This window comes from Diabrotica undecimpunctata, chromosome 2 (assembly GCF_040954645.1).
Source record: "Diabrotica undecimpunctata isolate CICGRU chromosome 2, icDiaUnde3, whole genome shotgun sequence".
NCBI classification, from domain to species: Eukaryota; Metazoa; Arthropoda; class Insecta; order Coleoptera; family Chrysomelidae; genus Diabrotica; species Diabrotica undecimpunctata.
Window position 1 is genome coordinate 134,859,908 of NC_092804.1, and position 17,323 is coordinate 134,877,230.

At 31.6% G+C, this 17,323-nt stretch overlaps 1 protein-coding gene across 2 annotated transcripts in view; it reads right to left on the minus strand.

Annotated features, from left to right (window-relative positions):
- LOC140434915 (homeobox protein orthopedia-like) overlaps positions 1 to 17,323 on the minus strand; it is a 228,139-nt gene that overhangs the window by 56,990 nt on the left and 153,826 nt on the right. For both annotated transcript variants that reach the window (XM_072523543.1, XM_072523544.1), the window contains exon 3: positions 161 to 347. In XM_072523543.1, coding sequence (XP_072379644.1) covers positions 161 to 347 — 187 coding nt within the window. The remainder of the gene's footprint in view (positions 1 to 160; positions 348 to 17,323) is intronic.

Here is a 17,323-nt window from a genome sequence, read left to right on the forward strand (position 1 = left end):
ATTACATTATTACAGCTTTTGTAAAAGTATTATTAACTAAGTTTCCCATATGATGCTGATTTAATTAAATACACTGTATATATTATTAGTTTAAAAATTTTCTTTTATCCGTAGATTAAATAGTGGGAACTTTAGAAATACGAAACAATACTAATCTTACCCGTTGCCATACCAGCAACTCCCCATCTTGATTCCGATGTACTAAACATGCTTGACCCACATAGACCATCACCCATTGCACCAAAAGGGGGAAGACCATGAGAAGGTAGGAGAGCGCCAGGAGTGCGAAAAACATTCGTGGTCTTCTTCCTTTTTTTCCATTTGGCGCGACGATTTTGAAACCAAACCTGCAAAAGATATGTAAAATTTAATTCGATTTAAAATTGGAAATAATATAATATCATACTCTGATAAAAAAATAAAAAGGGTGCTTCATTGTTAAAACCGATTTTAAAACTGCCACTGTTAGGATTTTCTACAATTCCAGCAGGGTTGATATTTCATTATTTTTTTTTAACTTAATTATTTTATTAGAAATTATTTCTATCGTTATGTTTCTGTTCGTGCCTTTGTCGTTAAGTGAATTTCGAAATTACTTGATCTTGCCTTACTATTATGGGAATATAGGTACGTGACTTACTAGTTTTACCAAAATCAATTTCTTAAATCCACAGGTATCATAAAAAAATGATTCATGTTATCAAAAAACTGTTATCGACAAGGAAATATAAGCTCTGACGGCGAAGATTGCATTACTATCGAAATTATACATGTCATCATATTACATTTGTTGATTATTGAACATTAAATGGTGTGAATAATATCTTAGTGGGAGTTGCATTGGCAAATGATTAATCGGCGAAAATGTTATTTAAAACATGCGAATAGTTTTTGTAATCAGTTATCATTGTTGTTGTTATAGTATCGGATGTTAAATTTGTGTTAGATTGCTTTGTATTCCCACTGATATCACTATGTACTAAAAAATAGAGGTTGGTGGTAGAAGAGTGAAAATTAAGGGGTTAGAATTATTTGATGCCAAATCATAAAAAATAGAAAAAAATTATCAAAAATAAAATAAATATGGAGAGGACCACTCTTAGCAACTAGGAGTATAAAAATGGCCTACGACCTATTCTCAGACCTACCAAATATACTTACATGAAAAATTTTATAAAAATTTAAGATTGAAACTTTGTACACATCAGACAGACAAAAAGCATCGCTCACAAATACGAAGAGCACAGCACAAAAAACCCTTTATAATGCTTATGAAAAAAAAAAAAAAAGAAAAGACACCCAGATATCCAAAATTAACAGTCTGATCAAAGTATATACTTTTGATTTGCAGCAATGCCTACTGACTCCCAATTGAAAATCATCTGTAATTTTTTATAAGTCAGCTGTGGATATATATTCTACGGTCCACGACAATGCAAGCGGTTAAGCAATGTACTTCAGGTTTTATGAATCAATAGCCGGCAGGGGGCAAACCACATTGCTTCCTGCTTATATCGCCATTTCAAGACTATTGTACCTTCCTAAGTAGAACATGTTATTTACTATTCTGACACATGCGGTGGACAGAATCGCAACTCCCATGTGACATCCATATTTACATTGATTATGAAAGATTCAACCAATTTGAAATTTATAGACCACAAGTTCATGACACCAGGACACAGCCATCTAGAGATCATGGCATTATTGAGAAAAACTCTAGATTTTCTATTCACATGACTGGATGCAGTTGGTTCGCTCTAGCAGCAAAATCTTTACAGTTTTCAAGATGAAAAAAGAAGATTTTTTCAGTTTTTCTTCTTTTTTAAAAGGAACTTTGGTTTGTAGAACTAAGGATACTGAAGAAAATCCTTTTATATTGCTGGAAACTAGGTGGCTACGTTACACAAAGGAATTTGGTACATACAGTTTAACACAATACACAAGAAAACATAATAGAAATAAATGGACGAGGTGGTCAACCTTTAGCCGATATACCAATAATAACCAATCAAAGATTGCCTATTTCAAGAGAAAAAAAATGATCTGATGTCACTCCTTCCAGTCATCCCAACTATTTTTCATAATCTTTAAACAAACTTCTGCTCCAGTCAATAGAAATATCGACCGCAGACATTTTAAGTGATGAAAAAAATAAATTTTAATTAATAAAATAATTTTTCTTACACTGTATTTTTTTTGTGAAATGATAAAATTCGTAATAATAATTTTTTAAATTTTGTACTACGTATTTTGATATTTTAATCCAACTAATTTTATTTTTGAAGTTATACTTCTACACGCGCGTTCGACGTTGGAAATTTGTACGGGAGTGAATCAACAAAATCATTACATATGTAAGATATAGGTAAGAGAGAGACAGAAGATATATTTTTTCTCTAATATTTATTAATATTATTACTATTTTTCCATTCTGTTCAGATTTGTCATCAGCCTCGTCAGGCATGTTAAATTATAAATTAAAACTTGTAAATATCTCAAGAAAGTGATATTTACAAGTAATGTAACACTTCAAATGTGTACTTATATACACAACAAACAACAATTAAATATTGTATTTATCAATGTCAGATAAATTGACAGTTGTATCACCAAACAATATTTTTTCTATTAATATTGTTATCATGGTAAATTAAACATATGCGTAAGTAAGTTACGTATATTGTCATTTTTAAATACTTATGAATATTTCATTTTAATTAAATTTATATTAATATTATTATCATGGTAAATTAAACATATGGGTAAGTAAGTTATGTATACCTATTGTCATTTTTAAATACCGCTGAATATAATTTATTTAATATCTTAGCATTTTTAGAATAGCAAACATTTATTTGTTATTATTTCCACTGATTGACTACTTTATTTTTAATTATTAGCGTACTTATTTATATAAAATGGTATTTTATATTAATATTAAGTACATTGTTTCTTCTGTAAACAACTGACCTAAATTTCTTTTAATGGAATCTTAGGTTAGAGTTTTAAACTATTCGAACTATAATCGTAATATACATCGCCCAATTAGCCGTGATCGTCTAGTGGACTAGTTGTTCGGATCCCACGTTGTGGCCGTGGTAACACAGGTTCGAATTCTGGTCACGGCAATGTGCTAACATGTCACGGTGAGGCAATTTTTTGTTTTTTTTTGTTAAAAATTATTTAAAATTATTAATTACTGTGTTTAAAACAATAAAATGTATTTTGAACAAATTTTTACAAACAGGTGTATATAAAAATACTGTAACCCGTTCCAAAAAAAAATTTGTTTTGAAAAAATTATTGTTGGAAACGAAAAATTCGATAATAGGGTAGGATTAAAATGATACTTTTGTTTATCTATATAAAAATATCCATTTTACAACATTTTTAATGGAGTTTAGAATAAAAATTTTACAACAGATTTGTTTACAACAAGTTATATGCGGATATTAAACATATGCGTAAGTAAGTTATGTATATTGTCATTTTTAAATACTTATGACTATTGCATTTTAATTTGTATTGTATTATTATATTGAATTATGTTGCAGTGGATTGTATTGTATTTATATATTAATAACAAAATAAACAATGAATTTTACTACAGAGTATGTGTAAAAAAATTTTTTTGCTTTCAACTCCTTTTCAAAATACAAATATACATATTCATATTATTATATTTTGATGAAATCTTCCTATTATAAGTCAAATGTTGTTTATATACAGCAAACGATGCACCATATACCTATATACCTAATTCCGTTTCTCTTTCTGCTCTCTCTTACCTCTAGCATTACATTATGTAATGATTGTGCAGATTGACTCCCATAAAAATTTGTAACGTGTATAGAAGTATAACTTCCACCGGCAGTCCCACTGGACTGCCACATCCGTTTTTTTTATTAATATTATTATCATGGTAAATTAAACACATGCGTAAGAAAGTTATGTATATAACTGTAATATGTAAGTTGTTATTTTTTAATACTTATGAATATTGCATTTTAATGTGTATTATATTATCATATTGAATTATGTTGCAGTGTATTGTATTTTATTTTTATATTAATAACAAAATAAACAATGAATTTTACTACAGAGTATGAGTAAAAATTTTCTTTTGCATTCAACTCCTTTCATACTTATGAAAATAAAAATATATATTTTCATCAAAATATTGATTCAATCCTTCATTTACTATACTCCTATTACAGGTCAAATGTTGTTTATATACAGCAAACGATGCACCATATACCTATATACCTAATTATGTTTCTCTTTCTGCTATGTCTTACCTATAGCATTACAAGGTAATGGTTGTTCAGATTGACTCACATATAAATTTGTAAAGGCGGACGTGTGTATAGAAGTATAACTTCTATCAGCAGCCACTTTTTTGTAAGGTTTTATTTCATTGATAATACGTTTTTTTGTTTTTGATACAAATAAATCATTATGGAAGCTAAAAATACATTTTCATTTCTCCTCATACCTTTTCTTTGATCAAAAGCATATAAGTTGGACAAACGTATCGTGCCTAACCATATAAGTCATGTAAAAGCAAAAATACTCCAAATAATGTGATAAAAACTATTTAGACAATGTTTTTAGTATAATTTTAAACAAATAGGGCAAACTATTTTGCAAAAATACCATTTTATTTGATCTTCAAATAATTTTTTACCTCTCCTATAAAAAGCACATTTTTGACTTGTTTGCTTTTATCCACCGAATAATGAAATATCAACCTCTCTAAAATTGGTATAAGGTTGGTTAGGTATTGATTTAATTCAGCAGTTAACTACTTCATTTCTGTGGTGTTGTTCTCTGTGCTGTTATATGAGTAATATAATATTATTTCACAAATTTCTAAAACATCTGTTTTCATTCTCATCATTTTTACTGTATTTTCAAGTTTTCCAGCTGCAAACAGGATTTTGACATTCCAAGTGCAGATTGTCCAAATTGTTTTTTCTTTTCTTGTAATTTTCTTGTGTAATATGGGTTTCTAATAAATAGTACTAAATTACCTACTACTATACCAGCTACTTACTGGCTACTATACCAGCCAGCGTAAAATGATTTAAATATGCCTTTGATTATATGGTTAATGACAACCAGGAACAAACTTGGAATATTAATATTAGGATTTCAGAAAATCATAATTATTTTTGTAGCTGGCTATTATAATTTGTTTATCATTTTTGTTAATGCCTTTTATTTGCAATAAATTAATTTCTATTGAACCATAACGGTAAGATAAAATAGATAAAACGAAAAAGATTTGTTATTCAATTTAGATTTCATAAAATGAATCAAGTCAGCTGACAGGGAACGCGTACTATCCCCCACGATTATTGGTCGTCGTCGTCAGGAGGGAGACGGATGAATCCTGGGAGACAGCCGGAAAGTGGTATGACGGCGGGAGTGTTGCCAGGACGAACCCGATGTGAAGGAGTGAAAATGGAAACGGGCGAGGCCGTTCGATAATGCTACTTTTAGCTTCATAATATTACGCTTTTATTCGCTTCGTTTAAAAGCGGACGAATTTATAAAAGTATATTGATATTCTTTTACATCCGATATTTTGGAAGGTATTGAAACGAATTTTAAAGCATAAAAAATAAATGTCTTTTTTAAGAAATTACATAAACTGTTGATCACACTTTTAGAGCATTGTAACAAAAAAGCTATTATTGTATAAACGGATAAATAATTATCTAATAATATTATTCAAACAGAATATAATATGCAAAATATTTTAAATTTATAATTATGCAATAAAATTAAGCCCCTGAAATGTGACTATATTACATTTTTTGTTCAATGTTCTGTTTTGCTTCGAAAATTGTATAGTAAATAAAATATCTAAATATAATTACCAAAGGAAAATAAATAAAAATGATGACAAAATATAATATATGCAAGTCCAAAATATATGAACGTATACAGGGTTTAACCACATATACAAGCTCTTCACTAGATTAATGACATCAAGATTGGAGAAAAAAATTAGATTTCCACCAACCGAGAGAGAATGCGGGATTCTGTTCGAATTATGGTACCAATGATCAGTAAAGACACTCATTGAAAAAGTTGTAAAATGCAACAAACCTCTTGTCCTCACTTTAAAAGATTTTCATAAAGTATTCGACACGATCGAAATAGACAGCCTTATAGAAGAAATGAATGACAGCAGGATCGACCATAGGTACAGAGAACTTATTTATAATATTTACAAAAATGCCACTATGACTGTTAAGGTACACGATAAAACCCGACTAATAAAAATAAAACGTGGGATAAGGCAAGGGGATACATTGTCACCGAAATTATTTATAACAGCATTAGAGTACGCCTTTAAGATGGTCAATTGGGACCACAGAGCAGTAACAATAAACGGAAAAAGCTTAACCATCTTTGTTTCGCAGATGACATTCTCCTTATCACAGATAATTGAGGAGAAACGACAGATATGTTAAATGAATTGGAGTTTGCATGATCGAAGGTGGGCCTCAGAATGAACTTAACCAAAAATAATGAAGGCTGGATGATGATGATGATAATGATACAATGTGTTTCATTAAAACTAAAGATAAGTTTTATCTTTAAAAACCATTATTTTCGCATAACTGTTCAACACAGGATTTTAAACATTGATATCTTATCCTTTTGCATACATACTTTTTTATTATTTTATTGTTGATGATGTTGTTGATGCATTGATTGTAATGTTTTTTTATTCAATTTGGAGGAATTTTTAAATATCTATCTATATATAAATTCCATAAGAATACATGTGGGAGCTTTATCGATCAGATATTTATAGAAGGAAATAAAAAGATTTAATCATTCCTTCATTTTTTATTAAAATTGTTTTTTATATGAATCCATACACATCATCAGTTCATCACGGTTCATCTAAATAAACTTGTATTCTCAGAAAAAATTGCAAAGAATCCCTTAGGGACATATGATTAGTGTACAAAATTTACTTTAAGGTTGGAAAATCCGCAGTATCTTATAATAAGTAGTGTCGTAATAAAAAAAAAAGTAAATCGCCGAAATGTTTGTACGAGCATCACCTCAAAACTACTGCACCAAATTAGATAATTCTTTTTTTTTGTTGTTGTGTTTGTTATTGCCAGGAGACGGTACGTGTAAAAGAATTGTCAAAATGTCAAAAAATTGTATGGATAGAGTTTAAAAACAGCTTTTCTCTCATTTTAAATCGTAATATAACTAATAGATGGTACCATACTTTGACTATTAAAGGAAGCTAGTATTAACAAAATAAATGTCAGTATTGATAGATTCGGCAACAACGATACCACACTGAATATAGCTTCTCGTTTGATCACCAAAGTCAAGCGGCTTTGATGGGTGACCGCTTGGGAACATCGCATGTTGTTCCCATGTAAAACCTTCCTTCTTTGAAAGGCCCAAAGGACCAATTTTTATGAAATTTTACATGTCTATTCGGTAGATTTTTTTTATTTTATTTACAACATTTTTATCTATTATGTAAAACCGAAATTAGTGTGACCGAGTTATCTGTGTCAAACAGTTAGTTGCCACACTCCTTCGAAACGGCATTAAATATACTACTCTTGTTTCCAGGAAGTTTTTTCCAGGAAAGCTGTTTTCATTCAAATCAGTTGACACAGTTTTCAATCAGAATGACATAGTCAACTATCCTACAGAGTTTTTGAATTCATTGGAATTGCCTGGACACCTAACAATTTACAATTAAGAGTAGGATCAGTTGTCATTATGCTGTGTAACATTAATCAACCTCGACTGTGTAATGGAACGAGACTGACTGTAAAAAGGCTAATAAATATTATTATTTCAACGATCATCAAGGAAAAATACAAAGGAGAGGATGTGTTGATCCCGCGTATAATGATGATTTCAACAAACGTATTATTTAATTTTAAACATTTACAATTTTCCGTGCTTTTGGCTTTTGCAATGACAATAAACAAATCACAAAGCCAAGCGTTGGAAGTTTTCGGAATTATCTTAGAGTTTCCATGTTTCGCACATGGGCAATTATTCGCGTGTCGGAAAATCGTCATCGTTGTATATTTATTTAAGGCAAAAAAAATATATTTGAGTTTTTCTTTTTGGTTTTATTTTATTTTCATTATTTAATTTTCATGCGGTACAAAGTTTGCCGGGTCAACTAGTTTATAATAAATTGTGATCTGAATTTATAGTAAAGGTTTTAAAATTATTATTTGAAGACTTAAAATAAGTAATGTGGTAAGTACTAAAATCATTATTTCGAAATAATCGATTTTTTTCTACAATGAATGTATTAGAAATAACTTTCTTAAAATTAAACATAGGTTTATTCAAGTGAATTATGTTTTTGTGCATTAAATAATTTTGCGAACTTTTTGTAAAATTATTGTAAAAAAAATAAAACAGTTATAAAATCTTAGAATGTGCTAAGAGCCATCAAAAAAATATAAAGTATTGGGGTAAGTTATAATAAAAAACACAAAACATGTAGGTTCTAAGGGTATTGGGATTAAATAGGTCTTCATAAAGTTTTCTATTTTCTTTCTTCAAATAGGGAACCATTGCCAACAAGTTTTGTTTTTTTTTCTTCAGAAATTCTATTCTGGCGGGTCAAGTTAGGAAGAGTCATTTGTGCAATAGTTTTAATTGTAATATTTCTCTTTAAAAGCTTTGTTGATTTCCACGTTTCCAATTCATTCAGAGTTTCTCGTATGTTAACCAATCCCGGATTTTGTCGGTTAATGTTGATCCATTGAGCTTTTGAAATTTGACGCTTGGATGTACTGATTGAATTTTCGGAAGCTACTTTAAAATCGAAGAAGTCCTCACGGTTCATTAATGTAACAAGAAATGGTGTTTTCCTTACAGCTGTTGTCATTATACTTACCAAATCCATAGGTACCTCACACTTCTCTTGCTTTTTTCGCTTTTCAATTTGGGCGAAATCCCTGTCGCAACTCATAAATGAATGACCCGATACTAGATACTTGTGATTTATCTCATCGAAATACCCATTGGGAACTAAATAAATCCATAAAAACAATAACATTTTATTTTTATTTTGTCCGGCACAGTTGTCGCTCCACATTGTTTCTTTTCGTTTTGTGTCCGTATATTAGTGAATGCTTTCAACATACACGGCGCAATTTCATTCCCTCCACGTCCTGTTATACCTTCATGCCACAAAAACATAAAGTCAGTGTTATTGTCCCCTAGGTGAACTCAAAGGTTGTAGTTGGAAAGCTGTCACATATAATACATTTGACTATGAGTTAGAGTTGGCAATGATAAGACCTGCTGTAGATCCATAGGAACTGTCATGGTATCACTCGTGGGTTGCTGACAATTCTGATGGTCTTTTCTCATTGCTTCTACAGCTGCTTCAGCTTTTCGGTGGTAAAGTTCTAACTTAAATTGAGCATCTTTCTATGTGGGATCTTTTGTTTGCGTGTGCAGTAAATCACAGGTAGCACAGGTATCCGTTCTAGGCTTACGAAAGCTTACATTGGAAAAATTCTTTTTGAAAATTTGAAAGTAAAAACGATAGCTCACTGCTGAATCAGAATGAGCTTCCTTAAACGCCATTTATATTGAAATCGGAGCTCGGATAATGTTTCTCGCTTTTTAAACGGTTGTAATGTCCCACGTCTCTGGAAAATTTGAATATGTGTTCGATAGCCAATGCTCTATCTTCGGGCATGAATTTTCTAAACTGCAGATTATTACCTCTCCTTTCCTTATAAACTGAATCTCTTTTTTTTTCAGCTTAGCTAATGTTTCAATTTGTCTTGGAGTTATTCCAAACACCGCGCAAAATAACAACTTTACTAACACAACATCAAAACAGTACTGAAACTGTCATATTTATTTTCACTTTTTTTACCGGCGACGTTGTGGCGATTGACAAACACGCACTCTGTTGAGAATTTTTTAAGTTCGTAATAATAACCCGGCGACTTGGCGCATTATATAGGTTGTTGGTTATGGTAGGTACTTGGAACATTTTAAAGGTATAAAATAAAAATGAGATTTTTTGGCACTTACCACATTATTTATTTCATATCTTCATTTTATTTTATAATTATAACTTTTTAAACATATTATGTATAGTTTTATCTCAACACAGATATTTGTTACTGACATAATAAATACCTAATAATGAAATTTTAAATTATCTTAAAATCGTATATTAATCGTTATAAATCATGGTATGTGGCTGTGTAATGATATTGTTACTGAACATCAATTTATATATTTTACATCGAATAAAAAAACTTCACAGAGCACTTGTTTCTGGTTCATTATCTTAACATTTTTTGATTATAAGCATATCAAGTAATAAATTTAAAATTGCTTTATCCATTATATTAAACATTTGCTCCCAAGAGAGCATATTAATGAAATATAAATCAAGTTGCTTAAATATAACTGGGCATTTCATGATTTATAGTGTATAAAAAATGATGATAGAATTAAAGGACAATTACGGACGCAACTCAAAAAAGACTTGCCAGCTTTGAGATGTGATCTTATCGAAGAATGTAAACAATATCATAGACACAACACGTAACAAACACGGAAACCATTCCGATCGACGACGTCTAAATAATAATAAGACCGCACGACGGTAGTCTATTGGGACCACAAATAAGGCTATATTTTTATTTTCTTTTAATTAATTTTTTTGAAACGCAATATTTTTATTTGTACTTATAGGCTATTTTCTTCCATCTGATGGTAGTATTTTGTTTGTTTATGCCTACCTTGTATTAAATTAAAGTAGATCAAAAATAAGTGATATATTTTACATAATACTTTTAACAGCTTACCACACTTACAAAAAAAAAAACAAATTTTTCTTTTGTTTTATAAAAATTGATTAAAACAATAATAAATCTATATTAAAAAATACAGATTTCAGCAGAATTATATGTCACAGAAAATACAGAAAAATTAATCATGCAGACAGTTTCTTAGGTTTTTTTGTTGAATACACTTCTTACAGCAGGCTAGGTTATGATCCATGCATAAACAACATTTGCAGAATGTGCAAAAATATCAAGTTTTCCTTTTCTTGCAGTATTTGCAATGACCTCTTTTACCTGGTGGTGGATTAGATCGGTTTTGTGTCAGTATTTCAGAGTATTTCATAACAGCTTGTCGAATATTAAAATGTAATCCTCACGTTGTAGCTCTTGATTCCAAATAACTTTTTTCTATAAGTCTCTATACTATAGGTCTCATCCTATTTTTTTAATAAATTGTCTTTGTTGTTTAGTATATTCCGTATTGGGATTATTATATTTGGTAAGTACAAAAGCGTTTATTCTGGCGGCATTTAAATAATAAATTATAAAGTATACATACCCATAAAAAATTAGAAGTAGCCATCGTCTAGTATTTCTAAACACATCGTAAGATGATGTCATTTTATTTAAAATATTTATTCCACTTTTTGTATCATTGTAGAATAAAATCATCTCTGACTTCTTGCTAGTTTCGTCTACTTATTTATTTATTTATTTATCGTATGGCACTTGACACCTTTACATTTAAATTTACATATATTTTGTACAAAACATTACATATATGTTTACAAACGAACATCTAACTTATTTATATATATTCTATCGACTCTGAAGTCGCCATTAGGAAATCCTTTGACCTGCCTTGATAGGATCTTGTGGGACACTGTTCTGTAATGTGACAAATGGTTTGGGGTTGTCCGCAGTCACAGAGTGGGGATGGTCGTTTACCCCATTTGTGCATCATGTAACCGCATCTGCCGTGTTGAATTCTGATTCGGTTCAGCATAGTCCATGTTTTTGCGTGATAAGTCAAAACCTGGTGGTTTTTGTGTGATGCAGGGTAAGCTGCTATTTTGTGGTTTAATCCATTCTCGAGTCCAAGTGGTCGTTAAGTTGAACTCATTTTCCACACCAATCTGTGCTGTTTTTATTGGCGGTCGTCTGGAGCGTAAACGGTTACCGTTGGCAGTATCTATATCTTGATGAATTGGCAGGATCTCGTTACTAAGTATCTTTTTGTACTTACTAGTGAGGGAGTGTATGCGCCGTAGTTTGGGTGGTGGAATGTGGCTCAGTACTGGAAGCCATTGCGTAGGGGTATATTTGATAACACCAGCAACTATTCAATCATTCTCATTGTACTGTTCATGGACATCTACTTTGTGTATATATGGGCTGTTAAGCCAAGCTGAAGAGCAGTATTCTGCGGTTGAGAAGACAAGGCCCAGGGTAGATGACCGCAAGGTGGAAGCCGATGCTCTCCATGTTGTGCTGCATAGCTTCTGGATGATGTTGTTTCTGGATTTAAGTTTTTCCGCGGTTTTTGACAGATGTTCCTTAAAAGATAGTGTTTTGTCAAGAGTCACCCCAAGGTACTTTGGTGTTTTATTGTAGGCGAGTGTGGTGTTTTCGAATTGTATATTCAGTATTCTTCCTGCAAGCTTGTTATTTAGATGAAAACTGAAAACCTCTGTTTTGGTAGCGTTTGGTTGGAGCCTCCATTTATGGAAATACTTTCCCACTGTGTGTAAGTCTGCTATAAGGATTTCTTCTGTTTGTTCAAATGAATTACACCTTGTTGCAAGGGCCCAGTCGTCGGCATAACCAAACTTCCTTGATCTGGTTTCTGGTATATCAGCGATGTACAGGCTAAAGAGAAGAGGAGCTAGGACAAATCCCTGAGGGAGTCCATTCTTCAGTTTTCTTGGAGTGCTGATGTCTGTAGTTCTTAGGGTTGTTATCATTTGGTTTCCCTGGTTTTAATATGGCAATGATCTTTGAGCGTTTCCTGTGGTATGATACCGGTCTTCATAATATTTGTGAAACAGTGGGCCATCCATTCTCTCGCATATTTGCAGCTGTTAATTAAGAATTCGGGATGAATATTGTCAAAACCTGAGGCTTTACCTGGCTTTACATTCTTGAGAGCTATAGTGACTTCTTCGCAAGTGAAAGGGCTAGAGTATTTGGTTTCTGTGGATTGGAATTTTAAAGTTTTGAGCTCTTGTTTTACCTTGATTGTGTGTGACTTGTCTTTCGGGGCCCTGGATGTCGATATCAGATGTGAAGCAATAGTGTTTGGGTTAATTGTTGTTTTGATCCTTGTTCCGCTTCCTAATTTTCTTAGTTGTGTCCATGCTTGCCTACTAGGTGTTTGAAAATTAAGACTTTCTACAGTTTCTGTCCATTTTTGTTGTCTCGCTGCATCTAGGCTATGGAGCAGTTCATCGGCTAATTCTTGACCGCAGATTTTAAGGAAATTTTGGTATAGTTCTTCGCTGTAATGGGACCAACCAGGAATGTATTCTTTTCGGTAGAATCTTGGTATATGATTTTTGGCCGTGCTTATTACGGCTTCAACGAATCTTTTGTAATTTCTGATGGTAGGGGGTATCCAGCCTAGATTCTTGTCCAGTTCCGCAGAAAAGCTACCCCAAATGGCTTTCTTTAGATTCCAACGTGGGCGAGGGATGGATGTGATTATAGGAATCTGAGTTCTTGCCTCTAAGATCACTGGGCGGTGTTGGCTGTGTGGGAAGTCGTCCATTACTTTTCGAGAGACTGCTAGAGGTTGTCCCTTTTTATTAGTGGAGACAAAACATAGATCAGGATTGTACTCCTTCTTCCATGCTGCTAACATAAATGTAGGTTGGTCTTTAGCGTCAAACTTTAGTGATAGGTGTTCGTCCTCCGCCCATTTTACTAGTGCATTCCCATTGATGTTGCATTGTTTATATTTCCACTGCTCATGGTGACTGTTGTAGTCCCCCACGTATATTGACGGGTGCGGATGTGTGTCGATGACTTAAGCTGGCCAGGATATAGCCGGTGGTTTTTAGGTGTTATTAACAGTAATGCTTTCAATTTTTACAAAAACATTGTGAATTTCATCATCAGTACACGTGGAAACAAGGACGGCGTTTTCTATGTTTTGTTTAACGTATGCTGTTGTGCCATATGATCGATGATACGTAACACCTAGTAGTTCGAAGCCAGGTATTTTCCCCCTTTTCGCAGTTATTTTTTCGTTTTGCAGTCTTTTTCCTGTAGAGCGACCAGGTCGTCTACTGTATCACTGTAATGAAAGGATAAAACTAGTAACATATTTTTATTCCTTTTTGGTACATGCGATGTCATCATCATATGTGTTTTAAAACCAAAAACACAGGAACCTACAGGGCGGTATTTCACATTGGTCATAATTGGGGGCAATCCTTTTATTTTGAACTAAATCGTACCCACAAGTGTTAGCCTGTCTTCTCTTTTTAGTTGGATAACAAGGTTGCAAGTAACAAACTAGCGATCCATCGTAATATTTCTTCCTGTTCGATAGAGAGGTTTACACATCCATGTAGTAACTGTGGCATATGAATAATCTAATTTATATGGTCCAGCAAGTTATTGACCCCACATATTTCTATATTATTAGTATAAAATGTTTTTGCGTCGACAGTGGCAAATACTTTAATACCATAATTTTTAGGTTTGTTTGGAATGTACATGCGGAAGTTACACCTTCCACGAGAAGCAAACAGCATCCCATCGAGAGTTACAGTCAGCAACAGAATTAACTGAATTTTACAAATGTTTCAAAAATCTTTGTTATCGGAGCTAGTTTATCAATTTTGAGTCTTTAGTCTCTGGTTTGTTTATTATCAAAACGTATTAATTTTAATAAAAATCTAAATCATCTTTGTGCCACGGTCACTACAAATATTTTTAATTCTACGCCATCGTCTGACCAAAATTCTTCTACATTTTTTCGAAAGCCGTGATCCAAACCTGCTAAATATAACAAACCACTAAAAGCTCTTATTTGCAGAACAGTTGTAAGTTTGACGCCGTTTTGATTTTTGTATCTTCCAGATTTCTCTCTAATATAAATATTGGTGTATTCTACTATAAGTTCAATAATATTTTAATAATATTTTACATTAAATGATCCCACGATTCAATGAAACTATATTCTCCCGTCATGTATGAATATTTAAAGATGGTGCAAATTTCTGTCATTTAGTTCCATCCTTCGCCTAATAATAATCTCCTGTCAGATTGTTGTTCATTAATTGTTTGTTCTTCAATAGTTGGTAATTACTATTTAAATGGGAATAAGCCACAATTAAAGGTTAAAGTACGTTTATTGACGTTTCAATTTCCACTTCGGAAATCGTTCTGAAAATACAAACATTAGTAAATAAACAAATTTTGTTTTTTTGTTACTTGGTGAAAAATTCTTCTAATATTTTAATTTTATCTGACTCGTTTATATTGACAATATATCCGTCAGAAAAAAATTATAGCATCTAATTCGTCTCTAAAAAGACAAACACATGCCATGATGACAGTAAAATTCTCCTGTTAGTGATTCCATAGTAAATTATGAGGGAAAACCAGGAAAAAACCTCATAATACTATCCCGACATGGTAAGTATTTGGTCGTACATTTAATTTACTTTTAATAAACACCAAATACTTATTTAATATGTTTGTTATTTAAAAAAATATAAATGATATATCCTCTATATGTTACTGACTTAGTAAAACTGGTATATTTTTTAATAAGTTCCTCTTTTAATATGGGTAACCAGATCCTACTACATTCTGCCGAGCAATTTGCGACACAATTGGTCTCATTTAGCATAATTAGAGCCAGTTCTTTGATTTTTCTCTTTTTACCATCCGTTTCTTTTAGCACTATATTTGAATCATTTCATTGTTTATTATCCCACGTGTGTTTACATATGTGAGATCTATCAAATTCTCTATTTTTAATATAAGATTAATGTTGACTTATTCTAACATTTATTGGCCTTGATGTTTCACCTAAATAAAACTGATCGCATTCACGTATTTTATAAATACAATTCTTTCTCCTTTCTTGTTCATTGTTAGGTTTGGTTTTAGACAAAATAAATCTTAATGTGTTGGTTGTTTTGAATGTTGTTGAAATGTTGAATTTATTTCCTATCCTTTTGTTTTTGTGATAATCCTTTTATGTATGGTATTAATATTTTCCTCGAATTATTCCTTTGTGTGCTGTAGGATCTCGTTCTAAGTTGTTTTGTTCTATTCGGTCAATTGTTGAAAATTCCTTATTTATAAACGATAAAGGATAAACGGAAGATTTTGAAACAAATATTATTTCTAAACAAAATTTAAAACCCACAGTATGGTGGAGATATGTAGATGATGTAGTCTCAATATGGCCTCATGTATCAGAGTTGTTGGACACATTCTTGAATGATATAAATGATAAAGAAGAGACAATAACATTTACCATGAAAAAGGAATATAATAACACATTACCTTTTCTGGATTTTTTAATCTCTAAGAACGATACTGGATATTATGAGACTCAGGTGTATAGAAAACCAACACACACCAACAGATATTTAAATTTCAATTCAAATCACAATATTAATATTAAAAAGGAATAATTAACAAAAATTCGTTTTTGGAGGAAAAACATTTGTTAACATCTGTTTTATTAAAAAATGATTATCCTTTATCGTTTATAAATAAGGAATTTTCAACAATGGAGCCAAAAGAACAGAACAACTTAGAACGAGATCCTACACCATACACAAGGAATAATACGAGGAAAATAACAATACCATACATAAAAGTATAATCAGAAAAACTTAAAAGGATAGGAAATAAATTCAACATTTCAACAACATTCAAAACAACAAACACATTAAGATCTATTTTGTCTAAAACCAAACCTAACAATGAACAAGAAAGGACAAAGAATTGTATTTATAAAATACCTTGTAAATGCGATCAGTTTTATTTAGGTTATACATCACAATGATTCAAATATAGTAGTAAAAGAGACGGATGGTAAAAAGAGAAAAATTAAAGAAGCGGCTCTAATTATGCTAAATGAGACCATTTGTGTCGCAAATTCCTCGGCAGAATGTAGTAGGATCTGGTTACCCATAATAAAAGAGGAAGTTATTAAAAGGAAAATAGCAGTTTTAGTAAGTCAGTAACATATAGAAGATACACCATTTTATGTCTTTTTAAATAACAAACATATTAAATCAGAATTTGGTGTTTATTAAAAGTAAACTAAATGTAGGACCAAATACTTACCATGTCGGGATAGTATTATAAGGTTATTTTCCTGGTTTTTCCCTCATAATTTACTATGGAATCACTAACAGGAGAATTTTACTGTCATCGTGGCATGTGTTTTTTTTAAGACGAATTGCATGCTATGATTTTTTCTGACGGATTTTCTCAAGTTAAAGTTG